The sequence below is a fragment of the Cygnus olor genome, chromosome 1 (genome assembly GCF_009769625.2).
Source record: "Cygnus olor isolate bCygOlo1 chromosome 1, bCygOlo1.pri.v2, whole genome shotgun sequence".
NCBI lineage: Eukaryota > Metazoa > Chordata > Aves > Anseriformes > Anatidae > Cygnus > Cygnus olor.
Window position 1 is genome coordinate 64026681 of NC_049169.1, and position 17047 is coordinate 64043727.

Below are 17047 nucleotides of genomic sequence, written 5' to 3' on the forward strand. Positions count from 1 at the left end.
GAGAAGAGAGCTCAAAATTTAGGTGGTCGCCTTTGCTTTTATCTAAACTGGAACAAAATGCAAATTGCTTCTTTCTGTTTCAAATTTTCTCTTCATGTTATAGTCTTTGAAGATGAGTAGCTGTTTGAAAAGTTAAGGAAGACCAAAAATCTGATTTCTGTTTACACTCAGGTTACAACACCCTGTACTGACAGCTCAAATGGGCTTTAAAGTGGCTGTAAATGTGCATGTAAAATTTAGAGATAGTAAATCAGTATTTATGTGATTATACACTGTTGTAATGCAGCAATAGCATAATTTATGCACACGTATATGCATGAAGAGGAGTTCAGTCAGAGCCCCTGATAACTCAAAAGCTCTGTCCCCACCTCAGACTCAAGACTTTTTCTTCTCTTTTCTCATCAGCTCCTTTACCTTTGATTGCATCTATGCCTGAAAGCATGAGTTATTCAAGGGTTAGGATAATACATATAAAAATATGATAGAGTTATAAGAAAACCACATTTCCCACCAAAAGGACATTCTTACTGTGTTACAAGAATGAATTATTTCAGTTTGTCTTAACTACTTCCATAAATAGCATACACACAAACAAAGCTCGCAAAAAAACATAGAAAGCAGGTACTTGGTGGGGGTGGATCAGGCTACATACCTAGTTCCAAGTATCTGCAAAATTAGAGCTGTCTATCACAGAACTTTAAAATATGTATGGAGATGTCTTAAAATCAACGTAAGTAAAATGGCTCCTTAGTAAGGGCTATTGGCAGTAGTGTGAGATTAAATAGTAAAGGATTGTCCAATAATCGAGAGATCCTATGGAACCTCTGGAACTTCTACTTAGCTTCAATTTATTTATTTCTTTATTTAATTTCATTTGTTTGTTTTGGTTTTAATTTAAAAAATATATAAATTAAGTGTGGGTATTAGCTGATCACTACAGTATACCTTCAACTATAGTCCTTACAAATACTTTGTGACTTCAACCATAGCCCTTCCAAACCACCAAAAGGAAAAAATAGATTTCTGGTTTTGGGGACTGTCTTTCTGCTGTCTGCTATAAACTGTAAATTCATTTAAATTTTCGAATTACATGAAAACTCCTGCCCAACAGAATAAATAAATAGTTTGGCTTTTTAAAAAACACATTTATCATCACTTCTACCTTCCTTAGAATACAGATAGCAGTAAAAGTAGAAAAATGACTCAGTCTTCAGTACATTCATTTAACAATTATAATCATTCACTGGGCTAAAAGAGTTTAAAGGAAATTAAATGTGCAAGTAATAAGCCTCATGACTATGCAACAAAGTAAGAAATTTTCACATCACAGTTCTAAAGCATGTGTGTTAGTTCACGGTTCTCTATTATCTATTTAGAAATCACTGTCACAACTCCCTTATTAACATGCGGTAGAAAATAAGAGTATAATAATTTCAATCAACTTAATAATTTTTAAGACATTGCTTTTATGCTCTTTATTATCATATGCAAAATGTCAAAGTCAGTTCCACTTAATTTATTTCATATGTTATTCCATCAGCATCACAAATAGTTCATTGCTACATATCTTTCCAAATAATGAGTTCAAGACATCCTTTCCTTTGCGATGCTTCATCTGCATGTTACGTACTTCATATTGTGTAATTGTCTGATGAAGAAGGGAAGCAGGTAGCCCGAGGCTATTAAAAACACGAAGCGTCAATGAAAAAATGTTTGACTCAGGTGTTACCCCCTAAGGAAAATGGAATATTTGGAGGACAAACAGAAAAGGAAGCAAGATGAAACTAATCAAGTGATGATTTAAAAAAAAACAAACAACAAAACTAGTTTAACTTCCCTCCCTTGTCAGGATGCTAAGCATCACCACAAGCACTCTCTCCTAGTGTGGGAAACTTCCTGACAACCACAACGTTCCCATGAAAGGTGCCGGATAAAACTAGTGAAACTCTGCCTGTGGAATTCTGCACTTACAGGATTTGCTGGAAAAGAAATTAACCTGGGTCTAACAAACTGCTTCTTAGCTAACCGATATAGTTTTTAAAAGGCGAAAGAAATCTAAAAATTCACTACAAAGGTACTAAGCATGTGTTTAAAATTAAATTGGAGTCGATTTGATTTCTTGTGCACTTAAGCACGCACTTTGGTGACTGGCAACAGAGTGATCCCATAAAATGCATCTGCTCAGGAATGCCCCCCTGTTCCTTCTCAATCTACCAGTCAAGCAAATGTGACTGCCTCCCCACAACCCACATCCCACACGCAATGAGGCGTATGTTCATCTTCTGGTAACTGCAATGTGAAACAACAGCACCTTCTTCTTCCTCTGTGTATTCAGGGGGGCAGGCTGCCTGGGAGGCTGAGAAGGCATCTGGTCAATGCTGCTTTACATAATTTTTTCATCCTTGATACCAATTTTCAAGGGAAGTTTCCATTTGAAATATTGTTCAACTGTGCCTGTAGGGATGAGTGGTGTTCCTAATTACAACAGTAAGATCAGCTAAGTATATACATATATATGTATACACACACATATATATAAAAGGTTAGAAACGTTTTGTAGCCCATTAAACTGCTATAATTTTTCTAAGTGAAGATCAAGTCTGTACATAGAAGTTCAGAGTACATCATTATATCTTGGTTAGCTGTGAGAAGGGTCATTTGCTGGTGGCGGGGAGGGGGGAAGCCTCATGAGAATATATTTTCTTTAAGTTATGATGAAAAATGAATCCATTAGTTTAGGTTCCGCTTTGAGAGTCATTAGTAATTGTTGGGGTTTGCATGTTGTTCTCTGCTCACCTTGTGAGAGCAGAAGAGGAGCTGAGCAGCATTGTATTGCCCTGTGTGGAGCCCTTTTATACTTGGGGATGTGCCAGGTCTGTGGATCCTCTGTGTCACTGGGAAAAAAAACCCACAGCTATTAAGTAAGGGAGACTGAGAGCCTGTGTGCCACTGAAGAAAGACAATTTAAAAAAAAAAAACAGTTATAAATCATATTGGCATTTCATATGCCCATCCTGTCTGAGTAATTTCTTTATAAAATCAAGGTGAGGCAGTTTGTAATGGATTTTTTAAGATCCTGTGAGATTTTACTGTATGTTCCTCTATCGTGTTTCTCTGCAGAGAGCAGAAATACCTACCTAACTTCAGCTAGCCAGCTTTAGGGAGCTTTCTGCAGTGGTACAACGCACTAGAACTATGCAGGAAACTCAGCTTTTGACAGGAACAAGCTAAGGTGTACAGCTGAAACTAGTAGACCTTTGGCAGTGTGAACCTAACAGCAGTACCATGAGTGGGTGTTACAGCAATGTAATAGGCAACGTGGATGTTTTCAATTTAAAAACTCTCTCATAAATTTTGTCTCAATATTCAGGTGGGAATGAGGAACAAAATACTGACCCCCCGAGAAGCCCATGGCAGTATTGCCAATGCTTTAAGTGAAGTCAGGGTTCTGCCTTGCAGGATAACTCATGTACCTAGAGATAAACCTCCAAAGAAATATTTGCAGACCCAGAGGCTTGTGGCTTTATTTTCAGAGCAGCTGAGCATTTCACTGACATCAGAGGGAGGCTAGTGCCCACTGGCTCATGCTTCTACGTGAAATACGGAGTAATTTACGTGATTCCAAGGAATTCTGAGGCATGTGAAGAGTGGCCACCATCCAGGCATCAGCTTGGCTCAGGATTTTGTGCTCTCATTGATGGGTTGGTCACGAGGACTATGTAGCCATAACCTAGACCTGCAAGACAGGGCAGCGTTCAAAAGGTTTTTTTTTTTATTATTATTAATTTCAGTCTGTAGTACTAATCCTTGTGCATCATGCTGTTGACTAGTGAGTAAGAGAGATTTCAAGGCTGTGTTTTGGTTTTTCTTTTATAGGTTTCCTTCAAAGCTGTAGGACAGTCACTAAATCTCTCTCCCAGACTCACCCCTGCCCTTTGTTTTCTTACCAGCAGTGGCAGTGGTGCAGGAGTGTGGTACTGGTCTGCTGTTGGGAGGAGCTGCAAACACTGCTGCAGGTGGTAACTTGACCAGGGATTGAAGATTCTCATTACTTCACAGGTTTGTGTCTTTGATTGTGCTGGTGTACAGTTGGTTGGAAAATGTGTACTTTGTGAACAATTTAGAGAAACTGTTGTCCTATATTGTGGCAGGCTTCAGAACTGTTTTTTGTTTGTTTGTTGTTTTTTGTAACTAGAAGTTGTTCTTCATATTTGGTCAGCTTTAGGAGCTATAACAACAATGTATGCTTTTGACATTAATCTTTTTTTTTTCTTTTTACAACTGTACGTTTCTGCATGTTCAAAGTGCTGCAGAAACACTAGTTCTTTTGTTTTCCTTTTTTTATCAGCTTCTTTCAAGCGAACACTGCTCATTATATTTTAAAAGATAATAATACACATGTATCTTAATTCTATGAATAAACCAGAGAGTAAACAATTATGCATAAACACTTTAAGTAAAGTTCTTTCATGTCACTTTCCCATTAGCATACAAATACTATGCTGGAAAACTGTCAGGATTTTTATCTCAACAAGGTACTGACTGCTCCTTTCTAAGAAAGAACTGTCCCATTAAGATCACAGGTCTTGTGAGCAGGAAAAACAACAAATGAAAAAAAAAAAAAAAAAAAAAACAACTTTTCAATATGAATTTATAATAAAAATGAAATTAGTAGAGTACGTTATCTTAAATCAGTGGGATTACTCAAATGCGTAAAGTTAAGCATGGGTAATTGTAAAATGTACTCCTATTTCTGATACAGTCAATTTCTATATTACTACAGATATTGATAGATTTACGAGCAATTTATTTACTAGCTTAAGAAACTCAGGACTGCAATAGAAATGTAAGATCTTCTTAGAATATAAGTTAGTAATCAGCCTGAATTTTATTAAAAGGTGGGAAAATCAAGGATTACGATCAAAATTGTTTTTCTTACTTTTAATTCTACAAGGAGTCCTTGGAGGTCTTCAAGAAACAGAGGTCCTATCCAATAAATATTTATACCTGTGTTTATTTGCATTCATGTCATCAGTATTTTTATTTATGTATTTTCCCAAAAAATAAGCAGCATAAAATTAAGTACATACATGTACCTTTTTAGAAATAACCTATCCACTTTATTAAAACTACTAGAGGGCTGCTTTGAGTCTATTCTTCCCCCCCACACACACACACATTACTTCTTACTTATCACACATAAAATCTTGCTTATGAAATTACTCAGAACTTGGAGAAGAAAAAGCAATTAAGCTACAGGAACAGAGCCCTGAGTTCAGGTCACAGACAGATTTACAGATTTCAGGAATGTCAAGTTTTCTACCGCTCATCCTTTCTTTCTAATGAGATAAGGTCAGTGAGCAGGGCCATTTTTTTTCTTTCTTTTCTCACAATACTTAGTAATGGTACAGAGAAAGGTACCATATGGTAGAGATGGTCCACAATGGTCTGAAATCAGACTTTAAAATGAAGCTTAACTGAGTCCCAGAATGGAGCTGTGACATCAGTTAGATTCAAAGGGAAACATGAGTGAAGATATTCTCTACAGGTCCACCTGAAAAGCCTGAGATCAAAGGCGTTTAGGTGGCAATAAGAAATGAATAAATGTGTCATTAGTATTTCCCTAGGAGTAATAAAAATCCATTAGTTTCTCTGGAAGAGTTATGGTTATTGGTCACAGGAAGAAAGGCATGAAAGCTTCTAATCTGTCCATATCATTAATCATGCCCATATCATAGCTGGAATCATTTCCGCACTCATGGGAAAAAGAAAACTAGGAAGTCCAGCTGTTATATTTTAAGACCTATTTGTCTTGAATGTTTTTGAGCTATGCACCATGGTCCCTTGGGTACAGACAGCCCAAGATGTGAGATGCCATGAGCTCCTCTACAACACAGAGACAGGAGACATTACTAAGTAAGGGTCCTGCAGCTGGGGTGGTGGAACAAGCAAGCAAATCAAACTCTGTAAGAAGAAAAGATGCTCAAATAAGAACTCAGAAATGTGAAGAAGGACCACAGATGTTTGAGAAAAAAAAAAAAAAAAAGGTATTAAGGAATTATTTGGTGGTCACTTTAATGGAGATGAAGTCCATAGCAAACAAGTGCTCTAACGAAGAAATACAATGTAGGAGACCAATTCCACCTGCAGGAAAGAAGAGCTCTTGGATGAGGAGCCCTTTTCATGGGAGACAAACACGGAGGAATCTGGAAAGGAGAATGTTTTACTGAAATGTGGAATTAACATACAAGGGATTTGTATTGTAAATTTCCACGAGTGAGAGAAAAACCAGAAATCATGGCAGGAAAACAGCATATGAGAGAGGGACCTGGGCAGGGAAGCTGGAGGAGCACGGAGAACACGGAGACTGTAGAGGTTACCAAAATCAAGAAAATCTGTGAAAAATTAAAGAAACAGTAACTTTGGTGTGCCACAGGTAAAAACAGAGAAGCATAAGGAGAATTCAGAAGTAATGGTTGCATTACCTTGTCATCAAAGAGAAGGATGGCAAGGGAGAAATTCCAGAGAAAAAGGTGACTGCCCCAAGGGGCTTCCCTCAGTCAGCAGGGGAGCAGTGGAATAGCAGAGCACTAGCAGCATAGGTCTGATGCTGTTACAAAGGACTAAAAGATAGGAAAACAGCACAAACAGGGCACGCTTTACACTTCTTATTCTCAGGTTCCTCAGTTTTGTCTGAGCGTGTGCAGTGTGAGAGTTCCTGTTCATAACAATCTCTTCCAGTCACAGAACTCTCCTTTACCATTAGGAACAAGAAAACATTTTCCACAGGCTACCAAAACTAGATAATAAAGGTCTGTTTTGGAAACAAATTGAGTTTGTTTATTGTTTTGTTTTGTTTTCCGTGGGAAAATAAACAGCAGTTTACCCCTGCTTTCAACATCCAGTGTCAATTTTACTGGAATGGTATGACTGCCAAAGGAAGCATTCTGAAATCAGGCAATGCCAGGAATACAGTTGCTTTTTTAATCCAGATCCTAAATGTGTCAGTGTGTAGAAATGATAAAGTCCAATGCTGATGTTAACAGCACGCTGCATTTCCACAGGACTTCTACAATACGTGGGCTGGGCAGCGCTCACTGAGGGGCTATTACATATTTTAATATTTACTCTCCACCACATGACCCTCTTCGTTATTTAGAATAGCATAAAGTTAGCATACAGTTCCAGCTCTGCTCTGAATCCCAAAGGTAGTCATTCTTCCACACGCTGTTTAGCTCCACAACATCCCACGTTTACTTCACAAAAGTTATCTTTGTTTTTATCAGCATACCTGTGAAAGGCAGAGGTGGGGTAATTCCCCTTTTCTACAGGTAAAAATCGTCAAAGCCACTAACTTTGAGTGTGTAGTTGGAGACACTTAATGCGTCATTCTCCAGAACACTTTGTACACAAAGGACCATATTATGCCCAAAGCATCTCCCCTGTTTATCTTAGTTGTAGCTACGGATGCTCATCTTGCAGCCAGACCCTAAGCCATCTACAAAATAGGGATCACGTCCCTGTAAAATTCTCCAAAAGTCTGAAGTAGAGATAGGAATAAATTTAGCTTAAATTCTATTGCATTATCCATAAAATCATCTTTTCCTGCAGTTATCTTCCTCATTCACTGTAAGTCTTCTAAATTCGGCAAAAATTAGGCATGAGTTCTGCACTCAGCAACCTTTTTAAAGTTTTGTTGTAAGTTTTGTTGTAAGGCCACATCCATGGCAGGTGCAGAACAAAACAGAAGGAAGGGATGGGTCTCACGCACAAAATAACACTATAAATGCGTGGTGGTTTTTTTTTGATAAATCTTAAGGATTCTACAATTTTCTAATCTTTAAGTTCCTAATTTTACAGGTTTGCTGATATTTTAATTTCAAATTTACCAGGTTTCCCCAATAGTCTATTGCTCAAACTACTTTTCTATCCCACATATTATCTGCCTCCCTTTTATCTCCTGTGCACCTGCTTTAAGCATCTTCTTGCCCATGTGCCCAGTAGCAGAAACACAGAAAACACAGGCGTAAGATTCCCGTCCTGAAAATGAAGGTGGTCCTCACCACAGGGTGCAGCAGCCTTTCAAAGCTTTACAGTCTGCATGGTTTCTTCACATGACCTCTGGAGAGAGTTTGGCTGCTGGAAAACTAACAAGCACAGGTGTGAGCTGCAGCCTGGAAGGCTTATGAGCAGGTAAACTCTTTTCATCATGTCAATGAAAGCAATGCTTCTGACACAAGTGGCAAGTCCACTTCCATTTACCAGTCCTTATTGCTAAGCATTTATGTGCAGATCTTTCCTTTAATTTCATCCTTGGAAATAATTTTTCTTTGAATTTTTTTATATACACCCACAAAGAAATGCAGTATGAATGCCTGCTCTGCAGTGCTCCCCCTTTTGCAGCTGAGACTTGATGAAGTCCTGAGTAAGGACAGAGAAACTAACAGGAACAGGTGTTGCTCTTTGCACTGCTTGGATCACAACGTCCTTCTCCTCAGCCAGCCCCTCCTATTACTAAGGTTGTCCAGAACTTCCCATTTTATTATTATTTTTTTTAACTTGTTTTAACTTTAGCAGTTTTTTCAGTTTGAGATGAAATGTTCCAGTCTAGGTGTTTGCCCCAAACTGAGTTGAGACCCCTGGGGTCAGCTGTTCTCAGGAAGGAGACTGAGAAACAACAGAGTTCACAGGGTCCTTTCTGCACTTTCACTGAAATTCCAGAAACCTGCGGCCTGGGAACAGGAATTTCAACTTGGTTTTCAAGGAGTGGCTTTTGTGCAATATGCTTATACGCAGGCACATATTCCACAGAGAGTTTATTCAGCTGAGCTTGTAAATTCTCCAAAGATGCTTCTGCCAGTGAGCATACCTCCGCTGCCTTACAGACCTTATACATGTTAACATGGACTTTAATTAACCATACCCTGTTTGTCCTGGAGCTATGGAGGGAGAATTTGACTAAGCTTGTAATGGCTGCTCCCAGGCAGGAGAAAGATTTCTGCTTACTTTCATAGCTCCTTTTCCTCTTTCCCTTAAACATTACAGAAGAATGAAATGTCTGATGAAAATGCGGAAAGTGGAAGAAAAAAAAAAAAAAGAAAAGAAAAAAAGAGGGGAATGCAAAAGAATCAAAAAAAACCCAAGAATTCTGGCAAGGTTAGGACTGAGTGAGATTAAAACTGGCTGGGAATTGGAAAGGGTGCCCTGGCTCTGGCTGCACAAGAACAGCAGGAATGTGAATCAGTTTGCTAGGCAGGATTGAACACAGAGGTAAAAAAGGAAGGAGAAAAAGGTTTTACACAAGGAAACTGAAACTAGGATCCTGTGAAGAAAAGACAAGGAGATGAGGAACTGGAGTGTAAAGGGAAGAACAGGCTGCGAAAAGACAGAACTGTATCTTTAGGAAACATTTGCAAAAGTTAGTTTGAAATCACTGGGGAGTGCAGCAGCTCATGTGATGCAACGCTGGACACCAAGTGAAGCATCCTTTCACCATGCTCCTTGGCTTTGACTTCTGAACAGCAGACAGGTAGCCACAAGGTGTGCATGGAAAAATTGCTTGCAGCATAGCATAGACTTGCAGCAACACATTTCCCAAGATCCTCCAGGTTCTTCCAATAAACGGGGTGAAATTCTGACTCATATTCCTCTTTGTCAGATCTTACTGATTTATCCCTTGTTGGTCCTAAAATTCTTTGGTCTACCTTTCTGAGGGGTATTTTATGACTGAAGCAAGCTCTAGTCCATCACCATGAAATCTTTGCAACGTATTTACTGTACATCTTCCCTAAAGTTAGCCAGCAGCTGATCTTATTCTACACACCCCTTTACTTTCTGGGGCTTCACAACACAATAATAAAAGGGATGGCAGGGAATGAAATCAGGAACCTGGTCTCAGTCTCCACCATGGCCAACTGGGTGCTGGCTCACTGGCTCTGGAGAGAGGCAGACTGGCACTGGAAGCCGGGACACATGGGGAGCAGGAAGGGTTGTGGCAGCTGAGGAAAACTGGCAATGGTTGGGCAAACAGTTCAAATTGTATTGTTTAATTTTTAGGTAGTGCTGTGTGGAGCCAGGAATTGGATTCAGTGATCCTTGTGGGTCCCTTTCAACTCTGTATTTTCTGATTCTGTGTGCAAAGGAGATACTGCTTCACACAGGAGCCTTTTATGCAGGCAACATGCAGACCTGGGCAGAAAGACTGAGCCTGGGGTACAGGAATGGAAATAGGAAAGCAAGAAAAATGCGAGTGGGATAAACCACTAGGACTGTGAAAAATTAGGGCAGTCCTGGTTGGGGGGGATGAGCAGAATCAGTTGAACATGAAAAAGATCAAAATGTATTTTTTTCAGCCACTAAAGAGCAATCCCCTTCAGATGCTGGAGCAAAACACACAAGTCCCAGAGTTGGGAATACTGAGAGCCTTGGACAGTGCGATCTATTTGATCTATATGTGGCTAGACTGTATGATCGTTTACTTAGACATGATCTCAGAATGGATCTGCAAAACGGAGTTTAATTAATGTAGGCTGCTCTTAATCCTGGCATTTCCTAACTTTGATGTGCTTGACCTTGGACCATTAATAACTCTCTTTAGGGCATTCTGAAGACTACACATATATACTGTACATGTACAAATAGCATCAGTCTCAAGTAGTTGTTTTGTATTTGTTTTAAAATGAAGTTCAAATATCCTTTGTTTTTAAATATGGATTTGACTGTATGAATCCTCCTTTCATTTTTTCCCTATTTTATAGAATTTCCTAATTGTAAAAGTGCACTATACAGCAGTTTGCCATCTGTAATTATGATTTATACAATAGTCCCAGGTGCCTGCACATTAATTATGACTTGTTATTAATACATGCATTAACTGGTCATTCATTTTATAATTACTTTGCAAGGATCTAGCCCATCGGTGCTAGCTTTGAACAGAACCACACAAAGAACAGAAATATATCTGAAGGACTTTCAGTGGACGTTGTTGGTCCTGGGAAAGCAAGCAAGCCTCGCCTTGTCAGGTACTATGACTGCTCCCGTTCAAGTCAATGGCAAGAATTCAAGCAGGCGTGCAAACTTCTGTAAGAACAAAAATATTTGGTAACATCTGCTGCTGGCATTGCACCAGAAGAAGGTTGAATTTCAAAATGTTTGAGTTAGCACCCTCCTGAATAGTGAAGTTACATATATTTTGAGATCTTTTTACAAGCTCTGTCTTAGTCACTAGCATTCTTCACAGTCATGCAAACTAGTCTCACAGTGACCTTATTCTAGGAGTTAGGACTTTAAGAAAAATAAAGTTTTTTTTTTTTTTTACACTGACGATTAAACCAGAAGAGGCAAGACTGTGGATGCTACAACCCATTCTGGGTTTTACTGAATCAGATTCTGGGTTATCCTGTGAAGTCTCTTTCATCATCTGAACCATTTATCATTTGCATTTTTTTTTCTTTTAAATGCAATCTTTCTTTCATATGATCCCTTCTCCATTTCTGTCATCTATCCTGTGTACTATGTGAGAACCTTTCACATTGTGTAAAGCCTCTCTTTACAATCCTTCCTTACTGATGCATATCTCTATTTTCATCACTTTCCCTCTGAATTTGCTTTACTATTTATTGCTTTTGTGCTAACGGACACAAAAAGAGAAACACAGAAAACAATTCCATCTTAATCCTCTGGGTTTTTCTGAAAGGTGTGTTTTCTCTTTTTATACCTTGTGTGGCACTGATGTCATCGTTAGAGATTAACAAAAGTTTGCTTTGCTTCATTGTCTATATTCATTGGATTTAAGGGCTTTACTAGCTATTAAGTGTTTCAGTGATCGGTTTTCTTTTACAGAGGACACACGTCTTTTGTTACATAAACCGATCAGACCTGTAAGTCTCCTCAAAGGGCCCTGCAGTGGCCTGAAAGACACCTTCTCCCAGTCTAAATAGGCACGGATCAATATTTCGTATTTTCCTGTGGCCACCCAAAATTTACTATTGAAAGGGTGCAGCTGGGCTTCGTGTGGTGAACAGGTGGAGCCCCGGCTCTGCACTAAGGTGACAATCCTCTCTGCTGGAGAGACAAGTCACCCTGTCCTGGGGCCGCTGTTCAGGGAAACTGCTGTGACACATGGTCAGAGACAGAGTGCCTGTGGGCACCTCTCCCTCATGAACAGCAGCACAAGGCATGGCAGTGTCATGCCTCCTGCCCCTTTCCCATGAAGTCAGTGGTGGGCTGCACTCCCCCAGAAACCACTCCTCAGGGCGCCAAGGAAGCTGAACATGAGCTGGCAGTGTGGCCAGGTGGCCAAGAAGGCCAATGGCATCCTGGCTTGTATCAGTAGTGCAGCCAGCAGGACCAGGGAAGTGATTGTCCCTCTGTACTCCGCTCTGGTGAGGCCGCACCTCAAGTGCTGTGTTCAGCTTTGGGTCCCTCAGTACAAGAAGGACATCAATGCCCTGGAGCGTGCCCAGAGAAGGGCTACGAAGCTGGTGAAGGGCCTGGAACACAAGTCCTGTGAGGAGCGGCTGAGGGGGCTGGGGTTGTGCAGTCTGGAGATGAGGAGGCTCAGGGGAGACCTTATCACTCTCTACAGCTCCCTGATAGGAAGGTGTGGGGAGCCGGGGGTCGGCCCCTTCTTGCAGGTGATAGGACTAGAGGGAATGGCCCCAAGTTGCGCCAGGGGAGGTTCAGGTTGGAAATGAGGAGACATTTATTCTCAGAAAGAGCAGTCAGGCATTGGAACGGGTTGCCCAGGGAGGTGGTGGAGTCACCGTCCCTGGGGATGTTCAAGGGAAGGTTGGACGTGGTGCTTGGGGACATGGGTTAGTGGGTGACATTGGTGCTGGGGGACGGTTGGACCAGATGATCTTGGAGCTGTTTTACATCTTTATGGTCCTACGAAGCCGTCTATCCCCCGGACACCACCCCGCACGGCGAGGACCGCCCGCCCACCGCCCACCTCCCACCAGCAGCGCCCCGACCTTGACGGGGGGCGGCCCCTCCCCGCCCCGCGCCCCCTGCCGGCCCCGGCACGTGAGGCGCGGTGGGGGCCGGGCGGGAGGCCGAGGGTGGGCGCAGCCGAGGCGGAGGCGCCGCGGGTTGGCAGCCGGGCGGGGAGCGCAGCGCCGAGCCCCGCCCGCCCCGGCGGCGCGGTCCCGCCTTGCCCCGTGGCCGGCGGCGCGGGGCCGCTATATAAAGCGGGGGGCGGGCGGCGGGGCGGGCCTGAGCGTGTGCGGCACCGAGGTGAGCGGCGGCAGGGCCGGGCGCGGCGGGACGGGGGCACCGGCACCGGGGTATCGGTACCGGCACCTCAGCGGGCGTGAGGAGGGAGCCGATCCCTGGGGCCTCCCTCTCCCCTCGGGGCCGGGCCCTGCAGCGGCTCCTCCCGCAAGCTGCGGGTTTTATTCTATTTTATTATTTTTTTATTTTATTTTTAATTTTTTTTTCACCATTCCCCGGTGCGGCGGGTGAGGGAAGTGTGGTGTCATCGCCTCGCGGCGCGGCGCTCAAGGTTAAAGCCGGCCCCTCCCTCCCTGAGGGGGCAGCGGGGCGATGCGGGGGGAGCCGCAAGCGGCAGCCTGCCTCCCTCCCTCCGCACCGTTTCTTTCCTATTTTTTTTCTTTTACATTTTCCCTTTTTTAATCCGGAATCTCGCCGCCTGGGCTGGTTGCTGCGAAGGTCACGAAGGGGCGAAGGTGGTTTAAGGGGGGCAGGGGCTGCGCCCCGCATGCCGGCGGGGGGAGCCGTGCGGGGAGCGGCCGGGCCTTGCGGGGCCGCCTGGGCTTCTGGAAGCATCCCCTCGGCTCGCCGGGCCCGCCCGTGGGGAGGGTTTGTGGGGCCTAAGTGGGTGGGGAGGTTCGGGCAATGCACCCGCTTTGTCCTGCTTTAAAATCCCTGCTCTGGGTATAAGGTTACCGAAATCCTTACTATGGATATAGGGGAACCTAAATGTGGGTATAGGGGAAGGGGGGAGGAAAAGATGGGGGCCGGCCCGGTTCCTGCCGGGTCCCCACGTCCTGCTGCGAAAGGATGGGACTGGCGAGGAGAGCGCCCCGCTAACGGAGTTTCTTTGCAGCTCCATCCATTTCAATGGTGCAGCTTTCCCAAGCCCCTTTCCGCCGCCCATCGTCACCTTCAGGCCGGTCAGAGGACGGGGAGGAGAAGGGCATGAAGGCGGCCAAGCAGCAGGTGAACGCGTTGGGGGAGAGCCAGCCTTCCCCCAGCCCCCTGCAGACTGCGCTCAACTCGGCGGCCTCTCCTTCCCAGGCGTACGAGACTTACATTGATAATGGGCTTATCTGCCTCAAACACAAGATCAGGAATATTGAGAAAAAGAAGGTAACTTTCCTTCACTATGGCATGTTTCTAAACAGCTAACTGTAAAATTTCATGTGTACAGAAGCTGGAGCAAGGAGTGCATAGTAATAAAGGATTTTATAAATAACCTGTGAAATGACCTGAACACGGATTTATTTCTTATTATCACTTAGAACTGCTGTGTAGTAGAAAATGGTGTTCTTTACTCTCCTTGTTCTGAAATGGGCTATTTGACATTGCATAGTGAGCATAGCATTGTTTCAGTGAAGCAGCAAAGTAGCTGTTACTGTAAACCTGCTCTCTGGTAATTCAAAGGTAATTGAATATTGGTTGACATGGGGGATGCTTCTCTGGCGGACTTAAGTTCAGAATGAACATAGAACCGATCTGAGATAGCTTACAGTCTTAGAAAAGTCTTCATATTTCTATTGATTACATGCATCTAATATTAGGATGTAGGGATATATGTAAAATTGCAAATGAGCAGCAGTGTTTCCTCTGGCTAATGGCAATGTCAAATTTTATTAAATATGTATTGCCATATACTTTGCATAGATCGACTTCTTTGACTTCTTTATTTTATATCTATAGACAAATGTTACTAACTATAAGGCTTCTATACAGAAAGCCCCCAAAGCCTGTTCTCCTGACTTTGAACTGTTCCTTCTTTAAGGGATTGGTGTTAATAAGTACTGAGGTACGCAAGCTATGCATGTGCCAGATTTTTAATTGGGAAGATGCACTTTTCTATAAGACTAAAAGAACGATGGTGCTGTTGCTTTCAATATTGGGTCAGGATTATAAGTAAAGCAATTGTATGGATGTTGAGATTCTATAAATGTTTGAAAAGAATTATATGTTATCTTTTGGGGAGAAGAGGGATCTAGATCAGACTTCAGGCTATATGGTTATAAGACTTGATCCTCCTGCAGGGCATGCAGTATTACTGCTGTCTTTTGTCATGCATCATGCTGCAATTCTGAATAATCTCGGATAAGCATGTTTCCTTTGTGATTAAGCAACTTTGCTGTATTTTAACTCTGTCCAAGGAAGCGTACTGCTGTGAATTTCTCCAGTATTTTTGATTGGTTCATGTGAGTGTAGACAATATGGCCTCACCAGCAAATAAGTGTGACTTGCTAGAATGATAGAAAGTATTCCTAGCCCTAGATACTGTGTCAATAAAGCCTGTCTAGGCAGATACACAAATTACTGTGTGGTAATCAACTCCCTCTTTTTCCTGTGTTTAAAGAAGCTTGTCATACCCAGTAGCTTAGTCTTGCATCCTTCACTTTGGCTGTTAAAGACTGTTTCAGTATATTAGAAATAAAACTTGTTTCCTACTTGAAGAGTTGTCCGTTTTCTTAGGAAACAGTGCAATAATTTTTTTGACATAAATGATCTCAGATTTTGAAAGATATGCTTCAGGAAATGAAGTAAAACTCTTCCATCCAGCTTAAGATAACTAAATTGCAGCATTGGCTTGGAAAAACTAAATGACCAATGCTCTCAAATGAGGACACCGGATGTACTTGGAGTCCCTTAAAGGTCTAGGGTCAATGTGTTATTTCTTAAATGAAACAAAAGAAGTAAAAATGCAAGACTGAAGGGGGGAAAGTAGGCAGCCCTGGAGACTGAGACTGCAAAATCTGTGTTCCCTTCTCCTGAAAATGAGCAGTAGGAAAGTTCCTATTTTGTTGCAGTATTCAGACTTTTTGAAATAAAATATTTAACTTCATTCATACCCAATTCTTGACATTAGAAATCAATATAAAAACTGACTTTGATTTTTCTTACAGCTTAAGCTAGAAGACTACAAAGATCGACTGAAGAAGGGAGAAGCCCTCAATCAAGACCAGTTGGTAAGCTTGCTTTATGTGGGAGTGGATGGGCTTAAAACCTTCAAACAAACATCCTAGAATGATTAGCTTGCCAAAAGAGGTGGTAGTACAATTTTACAGAAGCAGTGCATGCAGACTTTTTAAATGGTATTTTTCACAAAACTAAATGGGGTAAGCTATTGATAATTTAGCTGAATGGTGAATTTGCAAGCTTTGTCTCCTACTTTAGTCTTCATGTATACAGAAGTAATAAAAGGTCCTAGTTATCTTTGTTGTGTAGGCTTTCAGCTTCAGTGCTCCTGTACCTCTTTGAGATGTTCATATGCAGCTTACCTACATGGCATTGCAGTGCTAGAACAGACCTCAAGGTTTCATTAATAGGTGTTACTTGAAATTACATGATGGTTACACAGCTGTTGGCTACTGGTAGTTGTTGAAGTATAATTGATATAGGCCTTGTTGGTAAAAGGAAGACTTTGGTCTAACCTGCATGGGATTGAAAGGCTTAAAAATGCCATCATCTAGCTATGAGTTACTGGCTTAGTGGAGGACTTGTTAGTGTTAGGTCAGAGGTTGGACTAGTTGATCTTGGAGGTCTCTTCCAACCTAGATGATTCTGTGACCTAACTGGGAAAACTACCCTGTCCTGGTGCTGCCATTAGATGGCTGGGAGTCACTACTGCACTCAAATGCTGTTAGAACGACGTCTCTTTCGTACCTAAGACTGCTGGAGTTCGGAATGCCAAGATGTAAGATCACTAATCAATAAATGTGGTGCATTCCATGAAGCAAGTTTAAATTTGCCTGGTGTTAAAATAGTGGTTCTGACTATTTTTCTTGTACTTGAATGGATGCTAGGACAGAAAGCAACTTTCTGCAACGTGGAAGTTATTGCT

At 42.0% G+C, this 17047-nt stretch overlaps 1 protein-coding gene across 8 annotated transcripts in view; it reads left to right on the forward strand.

Annotated features, from left to right (window-relative positions):
* Positions 1-13136: 13136 nt before the first annotated feature.
* Positions 13137-17047, forward strand: part of CAPRIN2 (caprin family member 2) — a 38514-nt gene continuing 34603 nt past the window's right edge. For 4 of the 8 annotated variants that reach the window (XM_040561831.1, XM_040561851.1, XM_040561839.1 and 1 more), the window contains exons 1-3: positions 13217-13236; positions 14069-14331; positions 16110-16172. In XM_040561831.1, the coding sequence (XP_040417765.1) occupies positions 14083-14331; positions 16110-16172 (312 nt within the window). In that variant the 5' untranslated portion in view covers positions 13217-13236; positions 14069-14082. Of the gene's footprint in view, positions 13237-14068; positions 14332-16109; positions 16173-17047 lie in introns of all 8 variants that reach the window. The other 4 variants (XM_040561823.1, XM_040561870.1, XM_040561854.1 and 1 more) reach the window with 3 other exon arrangements.